This window comes from Scyliorhinus canicula, chromosome 17 (genome assembly GCF_902713615.1).
Source record: "Scyliorhinus canicula chromosome 17, sScyCan1.1, whole genome shotgun sequence".
NCBI lineage: Eukaryota > Metazoa > Chordata > Chondrichthyes > Carcharhiniformes > Scyliorhinidae > Scyliorhinus > Scyliorhinus canicula.
The window spans coordinates 129,583,641-129,605,096 of NC_052162.1; the positions used below are offsets into that span (position 1 = coordinate 129,583,641).

At 52.9% G+C, this 21,456-nt stretch overlaps 1 protein-coding gene across 1 annotated transcript in view; it reads right to left on the minus strand.

The window, feature by feature from the left end:
- The window catches only part of mettl17 (methyltransferase like 17), a 43,824-nt gene extending 22,368 nt beyond the window's left edge, over positions 1-21,456 (minus strand). The window contains exons 1-9 of the mRNA XM_038774805.1: positions 21,286-21,456; positions 21,032-21,182; positions 17,980-18,129; positions 12,144-12,249; positions 10,549-10,630; positions 7,642-7,715; positions 6,589-6,683; positions 4,169-4,239; positions 3,439-3,567 (exon numbers count right to left, since the gene is read on the minus strand). Coding sequence (XP_038630733.1) covers positions 3,439-3,567; positions 4,169-4,239; positions 6,589-6,683; positions 7,642-7,715; positions 10,549-10,630; positions 12,144-12,249; positions 17,980-18,129; positions 21,032-21,182; positions 21,286-21,330 — 903 coding nt within the window. The 5' untranslated portion in view covers positions 21,331-21,456. The remainder of the gene's footprint in view (positions 1-3,438; positions 3,568-4,168; positions 4,240-6,588; positions 6,684-7,641; positions 7,716-10,548; positions 10,631-12,143; positions 12,250-17,979; positions 18,130-21,031; positions 21,183-21,285) is intronic.

A 21,456-nucleotide genomic window follows, 5' to 3' on the forward strand; every position in this document is an offset into this window, starting at 1 on the left:
CCAGCCTTTGTGTCGTCTGCAAACTTACTAATCAGACCAGTTACATTTTCCTCCAAATCATTTATATATACTATGAACAGCAAAGGTCCCAGCACTGATCCCTGCGGAACACCACTAGTCGCAGCCCTCCAATTAGAAAAGCACCCTTCCACTGCTGCTCTGCCTTCTCTGACCGAGCCAGTTCTGTATCCATCTTGCCAGCTCACCCCTGATCCCGTGGGACTTCTCCTTTTGTACCAGTCCACCATGAGGGACCTTGTCAAAGGCCTTACTGAAGTCCATATAGACAACATCCACTGCCGTACCTGCATCAATCATCTTTGTGACCTCTTCAAAAAACTCTTATCAAGTTAGTGAGACACGACCTCCCCTTCACAAAACCGTGCTGCCTCTCACTAACACATCCATTTGCTTCCAAATAGGAGTAGATCCTGTCTTGAATAATTCTCTCCAGTAATTTCCCTACCACTGACGTAAGGCTCACCGGCCTGTTGTTCCCTGGTACATTCATCTTGCACTTTTCATGAAACGGTAAATCTCACAAAAGCCGTCCTCGGACTAAGCGTGACACCGAGTCTCGGGTGACCCAATACGTGCTCAATAGGAGTTGCTTCAGTGGAGTGAATTGAAGGACGGAGAGACGGCGAGTGAGCGAGGGAGCCAGCAAGTGAGCGAGAGAACATGACCGAAGGAGAGTGAGCAAGCCGAGAGGGAGAGCGAGAGCATGAGTGCGAGCAAACTTGAGAGCAATCGAGAGTGAGCAAGAGAACGAGCGACAGCACGAATGAGAGAAGGAGCCAGAGAGCCAGCGCGAGAGCACGAAAGAGAGAGAGCCGGCGCGAGAGCACGAGAGAGAGAGAGCCAGCGCGAGAGCACGAGAGAGAGAGACAGACAGAGAGAGCGAGCACGAGAGAGAGAGAGAGAGCCAGCGCGAGAGCACGAGAGAGAGAGAGAGAGAGACAGACAGAGAGAGCACGAGAGAGAGAGAGAGACAGACAGAGAGAGCCAGCGCGAGAGCACGAGAGAGAGAGAGCCGGCGCGAGAGCACGAGAGAGAGAGAGAGAGCCAGCGCGAGAGCACGAGAGAGAGAGAGAGACAGAGAGAGCCAGCACGAGAGCACGAGAGAGAGAGAGAGAGAGACAGACAGAGAGAGCCAGCGCGAGAGCACGAGAGAGAGAGAGCCGGCGCGAGAGCACGAGAGAGAGAGAGAGACAGAGAGAGCCAGCACGAGAGCACGAGAGAGAGAGAGAGACAGACAGAGAGAGCCAGCGCGAGAGCACGAGAGAGAGAGAGCCGGCGCGAGAGCACGAGAGAGAGAGAGAGACAGAGAGAGCCGGCGCGAGAGCACGAGAGAGAGAGAGAGAGAGCCAGCGCGAGAGCACGAGAGAGAGAGAGCCGACGCGAGAGCACGAGAGAGAGAGAGAGAGACAGCGCGAGAGCACGAGAGAGAGAGAGCCGACGCGAGAGCACAAGACAGAGAGCCAGCGCGAGAGCACGAGAGAGAGAACAAGCGAAAGCACGAGTGGTGTGTGTGAGAGAGGGGAAGTGAGAGTGTGAGGGAGTGTGCGTGAGAGTGTGTAAAAGTTTGAAAGAGTGAGTGAGTGTGTTAGTGTGTTTGAAAGAGTGTGTGAGCATGTGCATGAGAGAGAAATGTGAGTGAGTGTGCAAGTGTGCTTGTGACTGCGTGTGTGTGTGTGCATGCACGCATGTGAGAAAGTGTGCGTGTATGTGAGTGTCTGTAGATGTGTTCACATGTGAGAGAATGAGCTTGTGTTCGCATCAGAGAGTCAATGTGTGGGCGCGAGTGTGTGCGCATTTGAGAGAGTGAGTGTGTTGTCTATATGGACTTCAGGAAGGCTTTGAGTTGTCGATATGGATTTCAGTAAGGCCTTCGACAGGTCCCTCATGGTGGACTGGTGCAAAAGGTGAAGTCCCACGGGATCAGGGGTGAGCTGGCAAGGTGGATACAGAACTGGCTAGGTCATAGAAGGCAGAGAGTAGCAATGGAAGGGTGCTTTTCTAATTGGAGGGCTGTGACTAGTGGTGTTCCGCAGGGATCAGTGCTGGGACCTTTGCTGTTCGTAGTATATATAAATGATTTGGAGGAAAATGTAACTGGTCTGATTAGGAAGTTTGCAGACTACGCAGATAAGTGGAATTGCAGATAGCGATGAGGACTGTCAGAGGAGTGTGTCTGGGTGTGTGAGAGAACAGTTTTTCTCCCCTATTGTCTAAGGGACGCTATCCCGGCATTGGAGGCTGTCCCGAGAAGGTTCACTCGGTTGATCCCGGGTAGGGAGGGATTTCCTTACGAGGAGAGGTTGAGTAGGTTGGGGCCTGTCCTCATTGGAGTTTAGCAGAATGAGAGGCGACCTTATTGAGACAGACAGGATTCTCAGGGGGCTCGACAGGGTCGATGCTGAGAGGATGTTTCCTCTTGTGGGAGAGTCTAGGACCAGAGGGCAGAATCTCAGAGTAAGGGGGCCGCCCCATTTCAGACAGAGATGAGGAGGAATTTCCCTTCTCGGAGGGTGGGGAATGTGTGGAATTCTTTCCCGCAGAGAGCTGGAGAGGCTGGGCCGTTAAGTATGTTCAAGGCCGAGACAGACAGATTTTTAATCGGTGAGGGAATCAAGGGTTTATGGGGAAAAGGGGGGAAAGTGGAGTGGAGGATTATCACATCGGATCAGTCACAATCTCATTGAATGGGCTTTTCACAGTAACTTCATTGCACTGTTAATGTAAGCCTGCTTGTGACAATAAAGATTATTATTATGAATGGGCAGAGCAGACTCGATGGGCCGAATGGGCCTCCTTCTGCTTCTACGTCTTACAGACTGTGCGTGAGTGAGAGCATATGCCAGCGTGTCAATGAGGACATGTGTGCATGTGAGTACGTGTGTCAGTGAGTGTGTGCAAGCTCGCGTGTGAGAGTGTTGAGGCGATGGTGTAGTAGCCGTGTCGCTGGATTGGTGATCCAGAAACCCAAGCTTAATGTTCCGGGGTCACGGGTTCAAATCCCAGCACAACAATTAATAAAATCTGGAATATGTGGCACTAATCCCGGGAATGATGACCGTAACAAGCATCAACCATTGTTGTAAAAAAAAAAACCCATCTGGTTCCCTAACATCCCCCCTTTTAGTGGAGGGAGAAATCTCCCATCCTTACCCCGTCTGGCCGACAGGTGACTCCAGAACCCTCCCCACACACGGTAAAGTGGGGTCGACTCTTCACACCTCTCGGAACTGGCCCAGCAAGTCAACGTGCAGTTCACGGGGGGGGGGGATGTACGGTGAGGGCAACATATGCTGGGGTCTTGCCCGCATAGAAAGAATGAAAGGTGAACCGTACACAGGGACCCCCCCCCCCCCCATCCCTCTGCCCACCTTCCCTCAACTGAAGAGCACAACCCCCCCCCCCCCCCCCCCCAACAACCAGGTCCGTCGCACAACTCACCAAAAAGCTCTCGGTTTTTCTCCACAGGGTCTCGACCACGCGCAGGCGTTCAGCCAGGGAGGGCAGCTCAGACAACGAGAACGCCGAAACCACCACCTCAAACTTTACCTGAGAGAGTGGAAGAGAAGAGGAGAAACAGCCGGAATTTCACCCTGACCAACGGGGTGGAGGCCGGGTGCTGTGACACGCCTCCAAGGGAAACGTTGATCGTGAGGCCCAGTTTCACTTACTGCCGTTTGAGCAGAGCGCAGCGCAGACAGCTCTGCGGCCGACGTCTTCAAGCTTGACACCCAAGCGCTGAGAACCCCCACGGTGCAGAAGGAGGCCATTCGGCCCACCAGGTCAGCACCGACCCTCTGAAACCGAAGCCCACCTCCCCGCCCCATTCCCATAAAACTGCATATTTTTTTTGACACTAAGGGCAATTTAGCATGGCCAATCCACCTAACCTGCACGTCTTTGGACTGTGGGAGGAAACCGGAGCACCCGGAGGAAACCCACGCACACACGGGGAGAACGTGCAGACTCCGCACAGACAGTGACCCAGCGGGGAATCGAACCTGGGACCCTGGCACTGTGAAGCCACAGTGCTAGCCACTTGTGCTACCGTGCTGCCCACTTACCCACATAGACCGAGGGGTGTCCAGTTTTTTGCCCTGCTTGCCCTCCCTATCACTCCACTTACAGAAATTAAATATCGCACACAAACCTTTGGTGAAACGGGGAGGAAGTGTCTGAAGTAAACTCCACTGACGTTTTCGGTGTCCGCGTCGCTCCCTCCTAATGGGTGCACAAGAGGAAACAAGACAATCACTCAATTTGAAAGGTTTGGTGACGGGTACTATGGCACAGGTAGATGGGTGCAAGGTCCAGAGGAGCCATTAACTGACTGAATGGCACAACAGACTTGAGGGGCTGAATGGCCTCCTCCTGTTCCTGTGTAACAGGCTGGAGAAGGGGCTGAATGGGCCCCCTCCTGTTCCTGTGTAACAGGCTGGAGAAGGGGCTGAATGGGCCTCCTCCTGTTCCTGTGTAACAGGCTGGAGAAGGGGCTGAATGGGCCTCCTCCTGTTCCTGTGTAACAGGCTGGAAAAGGGGCTGAATGGCCTCCTCCTGCTCCCTGTGTAAGAGGCTGGGGAAGGGGCTGAATGGGCCTCCTCCTGTTCCTGTGTAACAGGCTGGAGAAGGGGCTGAATGGGCCTCCTCCTGTTCCTGTGTAACAGGCTGGAGAAGGGGCTGAATGGGCCTCCTCCTGTTCCTGTGTCACAGGCTGGAGAAGGGGCTGAATGGCCCTCCTCCTGTTCCTGTGTAACAGGCTGGAGAAGGGGCTGAATGGGCCTCCTCCTGTTCCTGTGTAACAGGCTGGAGAAGGGGCTGAATGAGCCTCCTCCTGTTCCTGTGTAACAGGCTGGAGAAGGGGCTGAATGGGCCTCCTCCTGTTCCTGTGTAACAGGCTGGAGAAGGGGGTGAATGGGCCTCCTCCTGTTCCTGTGTAACAGGCTGGAGAAGGGGCTGAATGGGCCTCCTCCTGTTCCTGTGTAACAGGCTGGAGAAGGGGCTGAATGGGCCTCCTCCTGTTCCTGTGTAACAGACTGGAGAAGGGGCTGAATGGGCCTCCTCCTGTTCCTGTGTAACAGGCTGGAGAAGGGGCTGAATGGGCCTCCTCCTGTTCCTGTGTCACAGGCTGGAGAAGGGGCTGAATGGCCCTCCTCCTGTTCCTGTGTAACAGGCTGGAGAAGGGGCTGAATGGGCCTCCTCCTGTTCCTGTGTAACAGGCTGGAGAAGGGGCTGAATGGGCCTCCTCCTGTTCCTGTGTAACAGGCTGGAGAAGGGGCTGAATGGGCCTCCTCCTGTTCCTGTGTAACAGGCTGGAGAAGGGGGTGAATGGGCCTCCTCCTGTTCCTGTGTAACAGGCTGGAGAAGGGGCTGAATGGGCCTCCTCCTGTTCCTGTGTTACAGGCCGAAGGGGCTGAATGGGCCTCCTCCTGTTCCTGTGTAACAGGCTGGAGAAGGGGCTGAATGGGCCTCCTTCTGTTCCTGTGTAACAGGCTGGAGAAGGGGCTGAATGGGCCTCCTCCTGTTCCCTGTGTAACAGGCTGGAGAAGGGGCTGAATGGGCCTCCTCCTGTTCCTGTGTAACAGGCTGGAGAAGGGGCTGAATGAGCCTCCTCCTGTTCCTGTGTAACAGGCTGGAGAAGGGGCTGAATGGGCCTCCTCCTGTTCCTGTGTAACAGGCTGGAGAAGGGGGTGAATGGGCCTCCTCCTGTTCCTGTGTAACAGGCTGGAGAAGGGGCTGAATGGGCCTCCTCCTGTTCCTGTGTTACAGGCCGGAGAAGGGGCTGAATGGGCCTCCTCCTGTTCCTGTGGCCTTGATTTCAACCCTTCAAGCCTACTCCTGCCATTCACAAAGATCAAGACGGATCTCAATGCCATCTTCCCACACTCTCCCCATATCCCTTAAATGTCATTGTCATCCGAGTGAAGGAATGCTCTGCCACAGCAGCTGGTATAAAGCCAACTAATACATTTATTTTTTAATTAATTTATAAGATTTGACTGTTGCTGGCTGGGTCCAGTATTTATTGCCCGTCCCTAATTACCCCTTGAGAAAGTGGTGGGTGAGCCGCCATCTTGAACCAGCTGCAGTCCCTGTGTGGTGTGGGTAACACCCACAGTGCTGTCAGGGAGGGAGCGCCAGGATTGTGAGCCAGCGACAGTGAAGGAATATATTTCCCAGTCAGGATGGTGAGTGTGTCTGTTGCCCCTTGACCTTCTGGAGGGCAGAGGTCGTGGGTTCAGAACATAAATCTGGAACACATGGCGCTAATCTTGGTAATGGTGACCGTGACATGTGTCGTTGATTATTGTGAAAACGCCCTCCGTTAGGGGAACGGAAATCAGCCGTCCCTACCCGGTCTGGCCTACATGTGACCCCAGATTATCCCCCACCCACAGCGATGTGGTAGACACTTAACCCCCTCTCTCTCTGAAATGGCTGAGCCAGCCACACTCGGTTCAAAGGATGATCCAACGAGTGCCAGTGCCCTCGCCAGCGATGCCCACACCCGGGGAAAGAATAAATAACGAACACTGTCCCGGGGGGGGGGGGGGGGGGTTGCAAAGGCCTCACCTCTCATCAGGAACTCTGCAACCTGGTGCATTGCTGCTGAGCAGTCCACGCACAGGTACTCCCGGAGCGACGTTCCCCAGGCCATACGACTCGCCCTGTTGACAGACACAAACCGGGATGAAAATACACACTCCCTCTCCCAGCTCTGCTTCAGAACGTCCGATCCCAGTCCATACATTTCTCCGGACATCACTGACTCCCATCCCGCTCAACACCATCCAGGACAAACCAGCCCCGCTTTGATCGGCACACCATCCACAAACATTCACTCCCTCCACCACCGACGCACAGCGGCAGCAGTGTGTGTACCATCTACAAGATGCACCGCAGCCACTCACCAAGGCTCCTTCCACAGCACCTTCCAAACCCACCACCTCTACCATCTAGAAGGACAAGGGGGCAGCAGACACATGGGGAACTCCACCACCTGCAAGTTCCCCCCCTCCGAGCCCCACACTCACCATCCTGACTGGGAAATATATCGGCCGTTCCTTCACTGTCGCTGGGTCACAATCCTGGCCCTCCCTCCCTGACAGCACTGTGGGTGTTACCCACACCACACAGGGACTGCAGCCGGTTCAAGATGGCGGCTCACCCACCACCTTCTCAAGGGGCAATTAGGGACGGGCAACAAATGCTGGGCGATACCCCACATCCACCGTGAAATAAAGGTGTGGTGGAAGGAGAGACGATGAACAATTTTAAAAGGAGACGGGATGGGTACTTGAGACATAGAACTGGGCTGGGTCTAAGGGGGGGGGGGGAGACAGGCTTGTTGCAGAGAGCTGGCATGGTCCTGATGGGCCGAATAGCGTCCTTCTCTGTCACATATGACCCAATGGAATGCAATACATTTTGTGTGATGTGTGCTTTAATGAGCGCACGTGTGGGTGACACAGCTCTGCCCCTCCCACAGGCTGCGAGGAGCCAGCATTTCCGTCAGAACGCCAGGGCTCGGGGGCAAAGGTCAGAAACCCACTGTAAATACAACAAGCAAGAAATGCTGCTGCCGGCAGGAGGTGGGAAGGCAGCAATGGGGTCAGCAACACTCACCAAGTTACAGTACCTGTGCCAGATCCAAAGTCCAACAGTGTACGAGGCTGAAACTCAGGGACACGCTTCTTAATCTGTTACCAGGAGGAAGAACGTTAATGTCGCAGGCGCAGGGCATAGAGAATACATATCCCTACACAGTAAAGCTCCCTCTACACCGTCCCCATCAAACACTCCCAGGACAGGTACAGCACGGGGTTAGATACAGAGTAAAGCTCCCTCTACACTGTCCCCATCAAACACTCCCAGGACAGGTACAGCACCGGGTTAGATACAGAGTAAAGCTCCCTCTACACTGTCCCCATCAAACACTCCCAGGACAGATACAGCACGGGGTTAGATACAGAGTAAAGCTCCCTCTACACTGTCCCCATCAAACACTCCCAGGACAGGGACAGCACGGGGTTAGATACACAGTAAAGCTCCCTCTACACCGTCCCCATCAAACACTCCCAGGACAGGTACAGCACGGGGTTAGATACAGAGTAAAGCTCCCTCTACACTGTCCCCATCAAACACTCCCAGGACAGATACAGCACGGGGTTAGATCCAGAGTAAAGCTCCCTCTACACTGTCCCCATCAAACACTCCCAGGACAGATACAGCACGGGGTTAGATACAGAGTAAAGCTCCCTCTACACTGTCCCCATCAAACACTCCCAGGACAGATACAGCACGGGGTTAGATACAGAGTAAAGCTCCCTCTACACTGTCCCCATCAAACACTCCCAGGACAGATACAGCACGTGGTTAGATACAGAGTAAAGCTCCCTCTACACTGTCCCCATCAAACACTCCCAGGACAGATACAGCATGGGGTTAGATACAGAGTAAAGCTCCCTCTACACTGTCCCCATCAAACACTCCCAGGACAGGTACAGCACGGGGTTAGATACAGAGTAAAGCCCCCTCTACACTGTCCCCATCAAACACTCCCCGGACAGGAACAGCACGGGGTTAGATACAGAGTAAAGCTCCCTCTCCACTGTCCCCATCAAACACTCCCAGGACAGGAACAGCACGGGGTTAGATACAGAGTAAAGCTCCCTCTACACTGTCCCCATCAAACACTCCCAGGACAGGTACAGCACAGGGTTAGATATAGAGTAAAGCTCCCTCTACACTGTCCCCATCAAACACTCCCAGGACAGGTACAGCACGGGGTTAGATACAGAGTAAAGCTCCCTCTACACTGTCCCCATCAAAACACTCCCAGGACAGGTACAGCACGGGGTTAGATACAGAGTAAAGCTCCCTCTACACTGTCCCCATCAAACACTCCCAGGACAGGTACAGCACGGGGTTAGATACAGAGTAAAGCTCCCTCTACACTGTCCCCATCAAACACTCCCAGGACAGGTACAGCACGGGGTTAGATACAGAGTAAAGCTCCCTCTAAACTGTTCCCATCAAACACTCCCAGGACAGCTACAGCACGGGGTTAGATACAGAGTAAAGCTCCCTCTACACTGTCCCCATCAAACACTCCCAGGACAGGTACAGCACGGGGTTAGATACAGAGTAAAGCTCCCTCTACACTGTCCCCATCAAACACTCCCAGGACAGGTACAGCACGGGGTTAGATACAGAGTAAAGCTCCCTCTACACTGTCCCCATCAAACACTCCCAGGACAGGTACAGCACGGGGGTTAGATACAGAGTAAAGCTCCCTCTACACTGTCCCCATCAAACACTCCCAGGACAGGTACAGCACGGGGTTAGATACAGAGTAAAGCATCCGCTACACTGTCCCCATCAAACACTCCCAGGACAGGTACAGCACGGGGTTAGATACAGAGTAAAGCTCCCTCTACACTGTCCCCATCAAACACTCCCAGGACAGGTACAGCACGGGGTTAGATACAGAGTAAAGCTCCCTCTACACTGTCCCATTAAACACTCCCAGGACAGCTACAGCACGGGGTTAGATACAGAGTAAAGCTCCCTCTACACTGTCCCCATCAAACACTCCCAGGACAGGTACAGCACGGGGTTAGATACAGAGTAAAGCTCCCTCTACACTGTCCCATTAAACACTCCCAGGCCAGGTACAGCACGGGGTTAGATACAGAGTAAAGCTCCCTCTACACTGTCCCCCATCAAACACTCCCAGGACAGGTACAGCACGGGGTTAGATACAGAGTAAAGCTCCCTCTACACTGTCCCCCATCAAACACTCCCAGGACAGGTACAGCACGGGGTTAGATACAGAGTAAAGCTCCCTCTACACTGTCCCCATCAAACACTCCCAGGACAGGTACAGCACGGGGTTAGATACAGAGTAAAGCTCCCTCTACACTGTCCCATTAAACACTCCCAGGCCAGGTACAGCACGGGGTTAGATACAGAGTAAAGCTCCCTCTACACTGTCCCCCATCAAACACTCCCAGGACAGGTACAGCACGGGGTTAGATACAGAGTAAAGCTCCCTCTACACTGTCCCCATCAAACACTCCCAGGACAGGTACAGCACGGGGTTAGATACAGAGTAAAGCTCCCTCTGCACTGTCCCCATCAAACACTCCCAGGACAGGTACAGCACGGGGTTAGATACAGAGTAAAGCTCCCTCTACACTGTCCCCATCAAACACTCCCAGGACAGGTACAGCACGGGGTTAGATACAGAGTAAAGCTCCCTCTACACTGTCCCCATCAAACACTCCCAGGACAGGTACAGCACAGGGTTAGATACAGAGTAAAGCTCCCTCTACACTGTCCCCATCAAACACTCCCAGGACAGGTACAGCACAGGGTTAGATACAGAGTAAAGCTCCCTCTTCACTGTCCCCATCAAACACTCCCAGGACAGGTACAGCACGGGGTTAGATACAGAGTAAAGCTCCCTCTACACTGTCCCCATCAAACACCCCCAGGACAGGTACAGCACAGGGTTAAGGGCAGACTCGCCTCGTGCATTACTCTCGTTACCGCTGCGTATCCACCATCGAGTCTTGCCGCCACGTAAACCTGACTCAGACGTGCGTCGTAACTGATGGAGGACAAGGAAAGTGAAAAGATGAAGAGTTTGGTAGAGAAATCCCGATCAGAAACGCAGCACTGAGAAATTAGAACCCCCCCCCCCAAAACACCCCTATCACCGCGGGGAGTGAAATCCAACCCTGATCAAGGTCTCCTGTTTTCTGATGGGGTTGGGAAAGAGGGGAGTGGGGGGCCCACTGTGACGACACTGCAGTCGAACATCCAGCCGACACAACCCGGCTGTTGAATCTCTGGGCCTTTCCAGGCAGTGGTATAACTGCAAATGGGTACGACACGGTTTGAAAAAGAAATGTTTGACGGGGTGCAGGCACCTCGGCCGGCCTTGTTGCTGGGGCTGAGTGGGCCATGTTTAACGTTTACCTTCCATTCCTTCTAGGGAAGCAGGGATCGCTGGTGGCTCCCCAGCATCTATTACCCCCGGCTCCCGTCCTCGTCTTTGAGCTGAGGGCGACTCGCTCGGCCATTTTGGAGGAGGGGGCAAGAGGGCGGTGAAGAGTCAACCACATTGCTGTGTGTTGGGGGGGGGTAGGGGGGGGGAAAGAGAATTAGTGGCGGTCCGAAATCGCATGTAGGCCAGACCGGGAACCAACAGCAGATTTTCCCCTTCCCTAAAGGGGGCAACACGCGATTGTCAGGGTCATCATTACCGGGAATAGGGTCAGGATTGTCCGTTGCTGGGCGCCTGATCTGAAAGCGGGCGAAATTGCGTGGGAGGCGCGTCCTGACACCTCCACGCGGCCGCCGACGATCAGGAAGTGAAGTTGGGTCCATTAAGGGGCCAATTGAAATGAAATGAAATGAAAATCGCTTATTGTCACGAGTAGGCTTCAATGAAGTTACTGTGAAAAGCCCCTAGTCGCCACATTCCGGCGCCTGTCCGGGGAGGCTGGTACGGGAATCGAACCGAGCTGCTGGCCTGCCTTGGTCTGCTTTCAAAGCCAGAGATTTAGCCCAGTGTGCTACACCAGCCCCAATTGAGCGCAATTGTAAGTGGGTGCTGGGGGGGGGTACCGAATGACCAGGTGGCCTTTGATGTTTTCGCTCCAACCTCGCTCCCAGGTGGGATGAAGTTTAAAATGGTGCCTGGGGCACTGAGGTTTGCGTTTGAATACGTTGCTGCTGCCGGAACAGCCCTTGCATAGCTTTTGCAACCACTATTTATATTTATTTGTTTATTTTACAGATCAGTAGCTGCCTGAGACAGTTCCGCCATTGCCGTGCCTGTCCTCCCCACTGACAGCCCAGGTCAGCAACGCCAGCCCCGTACCCACTCTTTCTCAGTGCCAACAGGCCTGGCTTTAGAATCCCCCATTTATTTAATTAATTGAATTTGAATTCCACCAGCTATCCGTCCGCCCACCCGCCCCCGCCTCCCCCAGAGCGCCAGCCAGGGGCCCTCTGGATTACCGACCTGGTGGCATTTCAGATACGCCGCAGCCTTCCCCTGATTCACTGTGGCCGTGTTTCACCTCACGGCTGATAGGATCCCCCCCAACTCTCACCTGACTGGCTTCCAGCGGTGGGTGGTCTGTCGCAGCTCAGCGAGCACGCGCCCCCGTAGTCGCTCCTCCCATCTCTGCTGGTCCCCGTGGGCGTCGGAGGCCGATTCTGGAGCAGCGGACGGGAAGCAATTAAGACGCAGGCCGGTGCATGAATCTGCTGCGTTTTTAATCAGAGAGAGAGAGAGCGCGAGGAGGGAGGGGAGGGGGTGAGGAGGGAGGGAAGGGCGAGACAGAGAGAGAGAGAGAGAAAGAGAGGAACGAGAGGCGAGGTCAGGTTTAGGGGGAGGGATTTCCAGAGCTCGGAGCCCAGGCAGCTGAAGGCACGTCGTCCGAATGACAGAACTAAGGGGATGCCTGAGAGACCGGAATTGGAAGAGTGCGGAGGTCTCAGAGAGTTGCGGGGGGCTGGGGTTGTCGTTTGTGTTCAGAAAGACACCCTTCTCCTGTTACCCTTTGCCTTCTGTGACCCAGCCAGTCCTGTATCCATCTTACCACCTCACCTCTGATCCCGTGTGACTTCACCTTTTATACCAGTCGGCCATGAGGCACCTTGTCAAAGGCTTTATTGAAGTCCATGTAAACAACATCCACCACCCTCCCCTCATCAATCACCTTTGTCACCTCCTCAAAAAACTCAATCATGTTAGTGAAGCACGACCTCCCCTTCACAAAACCATGCTGTCTATCGCTAATGAGTCCATTTGTTTCCAAATGGGTATAAATCCTGTCCCTGAGAATTCTCTCCAATAATTTATCTACTACCGAAGCTGAGGCTCACCGGCCTATAGTTTCCAAGATTATCCCTGCTACCTTTCTTAATCAGAGGTACCACGTTAGCTATTCTCCAGTCCTCTGGGATCTCTCCTGTAGCTAATGATACAAAGATGTCAGTCAAGGCCCCGGCAACTTCCTCCCTTGGTTCTCTCAGTATTCGGGATAAATCCCATCCGGCTCAGGAGACTTATCTACCTTAATATCTTTTAAAAGACCCAATATGTCCACACACCCTTCCCAAGAATCATCTTCCACAAAGTCCCTTTCTTTAGGGAACACTGATGCAAAGTATTCATTTAGTACCCTGTCCATTTTCTCTGGCTCCACACATAGATTCCCCCCACTGTCCTTAAGTGGTGCAATCCTTTCCCTGGCCACCCTTTTGCTTTGGGATTCACCTCAATCCTACTTGCCATGGACTTTTCATGACCCCTCCTCGCCCTCCTAATTTCCCGTTTAAGTACCTTCCTGCTTTCTTCGTACATCTCAAGGGCTCCGACTGTCCCCACCCTTCTAAACCTTACAAAAGTCTCCTTTTTCTTTTTAAAAAATAATAATAATCTTTATTGTCACAAGTAGGCTGACATTAACACTGCAATGAAGTTACTGTGAGAATCCCCCAGTCGCCACATTCCGGCGCCTGTCCGGGTCACAGAGGGAGAATTCAGAATGTCCAAATCACCTAACAGCACATCTTTCGGGACTTGTGGGAAGAGACCGGAGCACCCGGAGGAAACCCACGCAGACACGGGGAGAACGTGCAGACTCCGTACAGACAGTGACCCAAGCCGTGTTTTGACGAGGTTCACAATATCCCTCGTTATCCAAGGCTCCCTAAACTTCCCATACTTATCCTTCATTCTCTCAGGAACGTGACTTTCCTGAATCCTAACCCACGATCGCTTGAAAGACTCCCGCATGTCCGATGTTGATTTACCCTCCAACAGCTGCACCCAATCCAAATTCTTCAATTTCTGTCTAATGTTTTCGTAATTTGCCTTTCCCCAGTATAGCACCTTAACACGAGGGGTACCCTCATCCCTGTCCAAAAATATCCTAAAGCTTATGGAATTGTGGTCACTACTCCCAAAATGTTCTCCTACTGAAACCTCAACCACCTGTCCAGGCTCATTCCCCAATACCAGATCCAGTACTGCCCCTTCCCTAGTTGGACTATCTACATATTGCATCTAGAAGGCTTCCTGGATACACCTTACAAACTCTGCCCCATCTAAACCCCCAGCATTAAGTGAGTCCCAGTCAATATCGGGGAAGTTAAAATCCCCTACCACAACAACCCTGTTACTTTTGCACCTCTCCAAAATGTCTCTATCTGCTCCTCTATCTCTCGCTGGCAGTTGGGGGGCCTGTAATAAACCCCCAACATTGTGAGGGAATCGAGGGTTTATGGGGACAAGGCAGGAAAGTGGAGTTGAGAATGATCACATCAGATCGGTCACAATCTCATTGAGTGGGCGGAGCAGGCTCGGGGGAGGGGGGAGGGGGGGGGGGCTAAATGGGCCTCCTTCAGCTCCTACGTCTTGTGGTCTTCACTTATAAACCAGCAAAGAATTAGAATTAGAATTAGAACAGTACAGCACAGAACAGGCCCTTCGGCCCTCAATGTTGTGCCGAGCAATGATCACCCTACTCAAGCCCACGTATCCACCCTATACCAGTAACCCAACAACCCCCATTAACATTATTTTTTAGGACACTAAGAGCAATTTAGCCTGGCCAATCCACCTAACCCGCACATCTTTGGACTGTGGGAGGAAACCGGAGCACCCGGAGGAAACCCACGCACACACGGGGAGGACGTGCAGACTCCACACAGACAGTGACCCAGCCGGGAATCGAACCTGGGACCCTGGAGCTGGGAAGCATTGATGCTAACCACCATGCTACCGTGGTGCCCACCTTATGATTGATTGAGGTTGAGTCATTGAATGATTGAGAACAAAATAAAGAGGACGAAATTAGAGTACGAGAGAGAGCTTGCTAGAAATATAAAAACAGACAGTAAGAGATTCTACAGGTATTTAAAAAGGAAGAATGTAGCTGAAGTGATTGTGGGTCGTTTACAGCACGAGTCTGGGGGAATTAACAATGGGGAATAAGTATTCGGTTGATGCGTTGAGCAGATATTTGTGTCTGTCTTCACTGTAGTAGACACAAATAACATCTCTGAAATGCTGGGATATCAAAAGGTGAAAGAGGGGGTGCAAGAGGAACTTAAAACAATAACAATCACCAGGGAAAGGGTACTGAGAGAATTATTTGAACTAAAGGTTGACAAGTTCCCCCGAGTCCTGATGGACTTCATCAAAAATGGCGCCTTTTAGTTTTCGAAAGAAACTGGTTTCAATTTTCCAAGGGCGGCACAGTTAGCACTGCTGCCTCACAGCGCCAGGGTCCCAGGTTCGATTCCCTGGCTTGGGTCATTGTCTGTTCGGAGTCTGCACGTTCTCCCCGTGTCTGCGTGGGTTTCCTCCGGGTGCTCCGGTTTCCTCGCACAGTCCAAAGATGTGCAGGTTAGGTGGATTGGCCTTGATCAATACGCGGGGTTACGGGGATAGGGCGGGAAAGGAGGTCCTTGTGGGGGTGCCCTTTCGGAGGGTCAGTGCAGATTCGATGGGCCGAATGGCCTGCTTCTGCTCTGTGGGGATTTGTATATTCTAAAATTCCCTAGATTCGGGAAAGGTCCCAGTGGATTGGAAAACCACACAGCCTCAGACAGAAGGGGCGATACTATGAAACAGAGATGAGGAATTTCTTCAGCCAGATGGAGGTGAATCTGTGGCACTCTATGCCGCAGAAGGGTGTGGAGGCCAAGTCACTGAGTGACTTCAAGACAGAGATGGATAGGGTCTTGATTAATGAGGGGATATGGGGGGGCAGGGGGAGGCAGGAGAATGGGGATGAGAAAAATATCAGCCATGATTCAATGGCGGAGCAGATTCGATGGGCCGAGTGGCCTAATTCTGTTCCTATATCTTTTTTTAAAATAAATTTAGAGTACCTAATTCATTTTTTCCAATTAAGGGGCAATTTAACGTGGCCAATCCACCTAGCCAGAACATCTTTGGGTTGTGGGGGGGTGAAACCCACACAAACACGGGGAGAATGTACAAACTCCACACGGACAGTGACCCAGGGCCGGGATCGAACCTGGGACCTCGGCGCCGTGAGGCAATAGGGCTAACCCACTGCACCACCGTGCTGCCCCCTGCTCCTATACCTTAATGGTCTAAATGCAACGTGGAAGGAGGGAGACAGGAAGCAGGAAACCTATTGGCCCATTAGTCGGACAATCTGTCCTTGGGGGAAAATTCCAGTATTGAAGTAATAGCAGGAAGCTTTGGAAAATCAGAATGCAATGAGGTGGAGTCAACGTGGCTTTGTGAAAGGGAAATCGTCTTCCACAAATGTACCGCCGTTCTTGGATGGCGGAGCAACAGGGTGGATTAAAGGGGAACCAGGAGATGCGGTGGCTTCAGGCACTCGATAAGGGGCGGCATAAAAGGCTGCTGCGCAAACCATCTGCCTTCAGAAAAAATGAAAAGTGAAAATGGCTTATTGTCACGAGTAGGCTTCAATGAAGTTACTGTGAAAAGCCCCTAGTCACCACATTCCAGCGCCTGTCCGGGGAGGCTGGTACGGGAATCGAACCGTGCTGCTGGCCTGCTTGGTCTGCTTTAAAAGCCAGCGATTTAGCCGAGTGAGTTAAACCAGCCCCTGCTACTGCCTGCTGCACCGGTATGGTGTAGGAGGACACCCATTGCACATTTCCCTCCTAATGGATGACCACTCAGAAAATAGTCTGCCCTCCTCTTTTTGCTGCCCAAGTGGATAACCACGCATTTCTCCAAATGATACTGTATCTGCCATTCATGTGCCCACCCCCTCACTCAGCCTGTCCAAATCACACTGAAGGATCTCTGCATCCTCCTCACAGCTCACCCTCCCACCCAACTTGGGTGGTTTGGATATAGGAGTGGGGGTGAGGGGGGGGGGGGGGGGGGGGGAGCAAGGATGAATTCTCAGGGGACACTAGAGGCAAGTGAGCAGGAAAAGAAGCCATTCTCTGGCAATGATGAGATGGGCAAGAACAGAAGCAGGCCGAGACCGGTGCAGCCCATCCGGACAACAGCGGAGAGGCGTCGGAGGAGGATGCTGCGGTCCGCCCCGTCAAAGGCTGCGGAAGGGGGGGGGGGGCAAGAACGTACGCGGAGGGAATGTTTACCCTCTTGTCACGGCCACGTGGGATGCGGTCGGGGACTTCGAGAAGATCCGTTTGAATACCGCGGCAGAGGGCGGGAATCTGATTGGAGGGATTCGAATACGGAGTTCTGGGAAAGGCGGGAACGGATTTGGGAGGAGACGATGCGTCCAGGGAGCTCGGAGAGGAAAGGGAGATTGGAAATGGAACGGTAGTTTGAGTGAGAGAGGGGTCAACGGTAGGTGTTTTAATTGGCAGGTGTTGGGATTGGTGGTCATGGCAACTATGGTGACTCGATACGACAAAGAATGTAGTCGAACGCGTTGTTTCGAAGAAGGAACTTCTTTATATAAATAAATAGCGAAGTTTAACAATGACAGTAATCAGCAGAACAGTAATAATTATGAAAACAGGAGCTCGAGTAAAACAAGTCTTGCTTACAGGTCACCTTCTTGTAGGCTGCAAAAGCCCGCCCAAGGCTCGCACATGCTGAGAACTCTCAACAGATGCCAGTAAAACAACTACATAGGATATCGGCTACTAAGAACACTCTTTAACAGTAACAGAGGAGAAGGATAAGACACCTGAAGGCAGAGAACCGTTAAGAGTACCGGCTAACATAGGGGACCTGGAGGAGGTCATTTGGTGGTCCATAGTTTAATGGAGATAGGATAGACGGACACGAGGTGGGTCACATGGACAGGAATGAGTTCAGAGAAGACGCAAGGGAAGACGGGAGATGAGACATGACATGAATCAAACCTGTCCCTCCTCACAATCACCCCCCCCCCCCCCCCAACATGAGGAAGCACACTCTAGCCAACGATGTTGCTCCATTACCTGTCGGACCGCGCTCTGCACTCCCGGCTACCTTTTCCCACAGGCGTTGGGCCCGGGTTTGGAGTTCCCGGGCCTCCACTGCCCTCTTGCGGCTCCACAGAAAGTTGGTCAGCTCCCGGGCGCTTTCTTCCATCCGTCTGATGGGGGTCTCTGTGGGTCGGAGGGCAAGGACCAGAGAAACAAACCGGGTTACCAACATGGAACCATGCTTCACCCCACTCCCTCTCCAAACACAAGGAAACAGAGGGACTATTGTAAGGCTCCTCCCTGTTTGTTCCTGTTTATTCCCGCTTTCTTTTATTTTGGCCGTTGCAGTTTTGATCCATGGATGTTCAATGGACCTGTGACTTTAAGGCGAAGCGGCCTATGCTTTTAATTCAAACAGAAGGATCCAATTTAAATTGGTGATTGCAGATGGACCAGCCCCGATAACAGAGATTGGCCAGCATCAGTGATGATTTGGCCCAAAGGGCTGTGCTGTGCCTGGTAACAGGTAGTGATTGGATCGGAGTCTGCTGGAATTCTTCGGAGTTTCAACGGTTGTGTTTTTGGATTCAGTTTGACTCCTGGCAGGCCCAAGGAAGGACTGCTGAACTATCTCCTCTCTGTTATCTCCAGTAAAGGCTGTGTTTTTGAACTGGCAGGGAGCCTGTATGAATCTATGTACAGAAGAATCATTACAGGCTGTGCAGAGTCTACAACCGACCAGCTCTCTGCAGAAAAGTGTCATATGGGAGTACCTTTAAGAAAAGGGTGTTTATAAATCAGTGTGTATATAAATAGCTGTAGTGAGAGTACCTTTAAGAAATGGGTGCTTATAAATGGGTGTGTATATAAATAGCTGTAGTGAGAGTACCTTTAAGAAATGGGTGTTTATTACTGCAGTGATGTCAGAGAGTGGGTGGAACTGGGTTGTCTGTCAGCTTTTTACTTTCGCTTTAGGCTTTTTGCTGTAGGGTGGGTTTGGTTTCATTTTAGTTTTGGAGAAGCTGCAATCACAGCAGGATGTGTGTGTGAATCTCTGCAAGCTTATGAATGTCCATTTGCTGATTTCAACGTGGTAACTGTTCTCAGTAGTGAAGTTAAGCCTGATGTCTTTCTGTTAAAAGGTGTTTTTTTTAAGTCTTATGGATGTTAAAAGGAAAGTTTAAGGATTACTTAGTGTTGTATTCTTTGGGGGATGTATTTGAATTGATGGTTGCCAAGATGCTCACTGTATGTTTTAAAAAGGTTAAGAACAAAGAACAAAGAAAAATTACAGCACAGGACAGGCCCTTCGGCCCTCCAAGCCTTCGTCGATCCAGATTCTCTATCTAAAACTGTCACCTTTTTTCTAAGGATCTGTATCCCTCTGTTTCCCGCCCATTCATGTATCTGTCTAGATGCATCTTAAATTATGCTATCGTGTCCGCCACTACCACCTCTGCCGGCAATGAGTTCCAGGCACCCACTACCCTCTGCGTAAAAAACTTTCCACGCATATCTCCCTTAAACTTTCCCCCTCTCACCTTGAACTTGTGACCCCTAGTAATTGAATCCCCCACTCTGGGAAAAAGCTTCTTGCTATCCACCCTGTCTACACCTCTCATGATTTTGCAGACCTCAATGAGGTCCCCCCTCAACCTCCATCTTTCTAATGAAAATAATCCTAATCTACTCAACCTCTCTTCATAGCTAGCGCCCTCCATACCTTGAGTTCATAGAATAAACATTGTTTTGCTTTTAAAAAATACTTTTCCATTTCTGCTGTACCACACCTGTAGAGTGGGCCGTGTGCTCCCCATACCACAATCTAGTAAAAGTGGGGGGGGGGGGGGGGGTCAGGTGAACTTTATGATGCACTTTGGGGTTCTCTAAACCCTGGCCCATAACAAAAGGCAGAGGCCTGGAAATAACCGGCGAACTGAAAGCAGAGTTTGATGTGAAGCAAAGGGGCCTCTCTAAGAAAAGCTGTGATACAGTTCTAAGCTGCAGAGAAGATCATTGCAGTGGCCTGACACGATTTTCCACACAATCTTTTCTGGGATGTGGGCGTCCCTGGCCGGGCCCAGCATTTATTGCCCGTCAGTAATGAGTCTTACAACACCAGGTTAAAGTCCAACCGGTTTGTTTCAAATCACTAGCTTTCGGAGCACTGCTCCTTCCTCAGGTGAATGAAGATGGATATTCCAGAAACATATATATATATATAGACAAATTCAAAGATGCCAGACAATGCTTTGAATGTGAGCATTTGCAGGTAATGAAATCTTTACAGAGCCAGAGATTAGGGTAGCCCCAGGTTAAAGAGGTGTGAATTGTCGCAAGCCAGGTGGTAGGATTTCGCAAGCCCAGGCCGGATGGTGCCGGATGAATGTAATGCGACATGAATCCCAGGTCCCGGTTGAGGCCGCACTCGTGTGTGCGGAACGTGGCTATAATGCCCAATGGAAGAGCAAGAATAGCCTCCTTGACCTTGTTGGGCTCCAACACAAATCGGGGATTCAAGGTGGGAGCGCGCCTCCAGCCCCACAGCGCCACCCGGCGGCGGGGAGGAGCTGTCAGCCCGCGGACAGGGTGGCCCAGGGGGATTCGTGCGCGCCTGCGCCCCGGGAAGGGTCCGCCGACCCCGCAGCGCCACCCGGCGGCGAAAAGGAGGTGTCAGCCCGCGGACAGGGTGGCCCAGGGGGATTCGTGCGCGCCTGCGCCCCGGGAGGAGTAAGCCGGCCCCGCAGCGCCACCCGGCGGCGGGGAGGGGCTGTCAGCCCGCGGACAGGGTGGCCCAGGGGGATTCGTGCGCGCCTGCGCCGCGGCAGGAGTCCGCCGGCCCCGCAGCGCCACCTGGCGGCGGGGAGGAGCTGTCGGCCCGCGGACACGGTGACCAAGGGGGATTCGTGCGCGCCTGCGCCGCGGGAGGAGTCCGCCGGCCCCGCAGCGCCACTCGGTGGAATAGTGCCCCCGCGGCGGGGAGGAGTCCGCCCGCAGCGCCACCCGGCGGCCCGGAGGACCTGCAGACACGGGCAGGCAGCGCCTCCATCCCAGCTGGATCCCCCCCACCCCCCAAACTCCTTACGCTCCGACAGCAGGCGAACCCCTTGCAAGAGCTCCTCGGGCAGGCGGATGGTCTTCAGGTGGCCGATCCCCGGGTGCCGGCGGTGCGGGAGCTGCTGCTGCTCCGGGAGGCGTGGGGCCTCCTCCCGGGCCGGGCTGCTGCTGCCGAAACGCTGCAAATGATAACAATAAAGAGAGCGAGTCAGACTAAACAAACATACCGGGGGTTGGGGATGGAAACAGCGGGAAATGCAGCCCCCGGGGCGGCGACCTTACCCGCACTAGGCCGCACATCCTAAATCGACCTGGGGCCGCCGCCATGGTAACCGTGCGTCACCTCGGAATCCTGCCCCCGCCTCACCAACCCCTGGGCAAAGGTTCCGGGGAGTGGGGGGAGACCTGATGCTGCCTCTGCCCTGTCCCAAAGCAGAACGGTCCACTGCATGA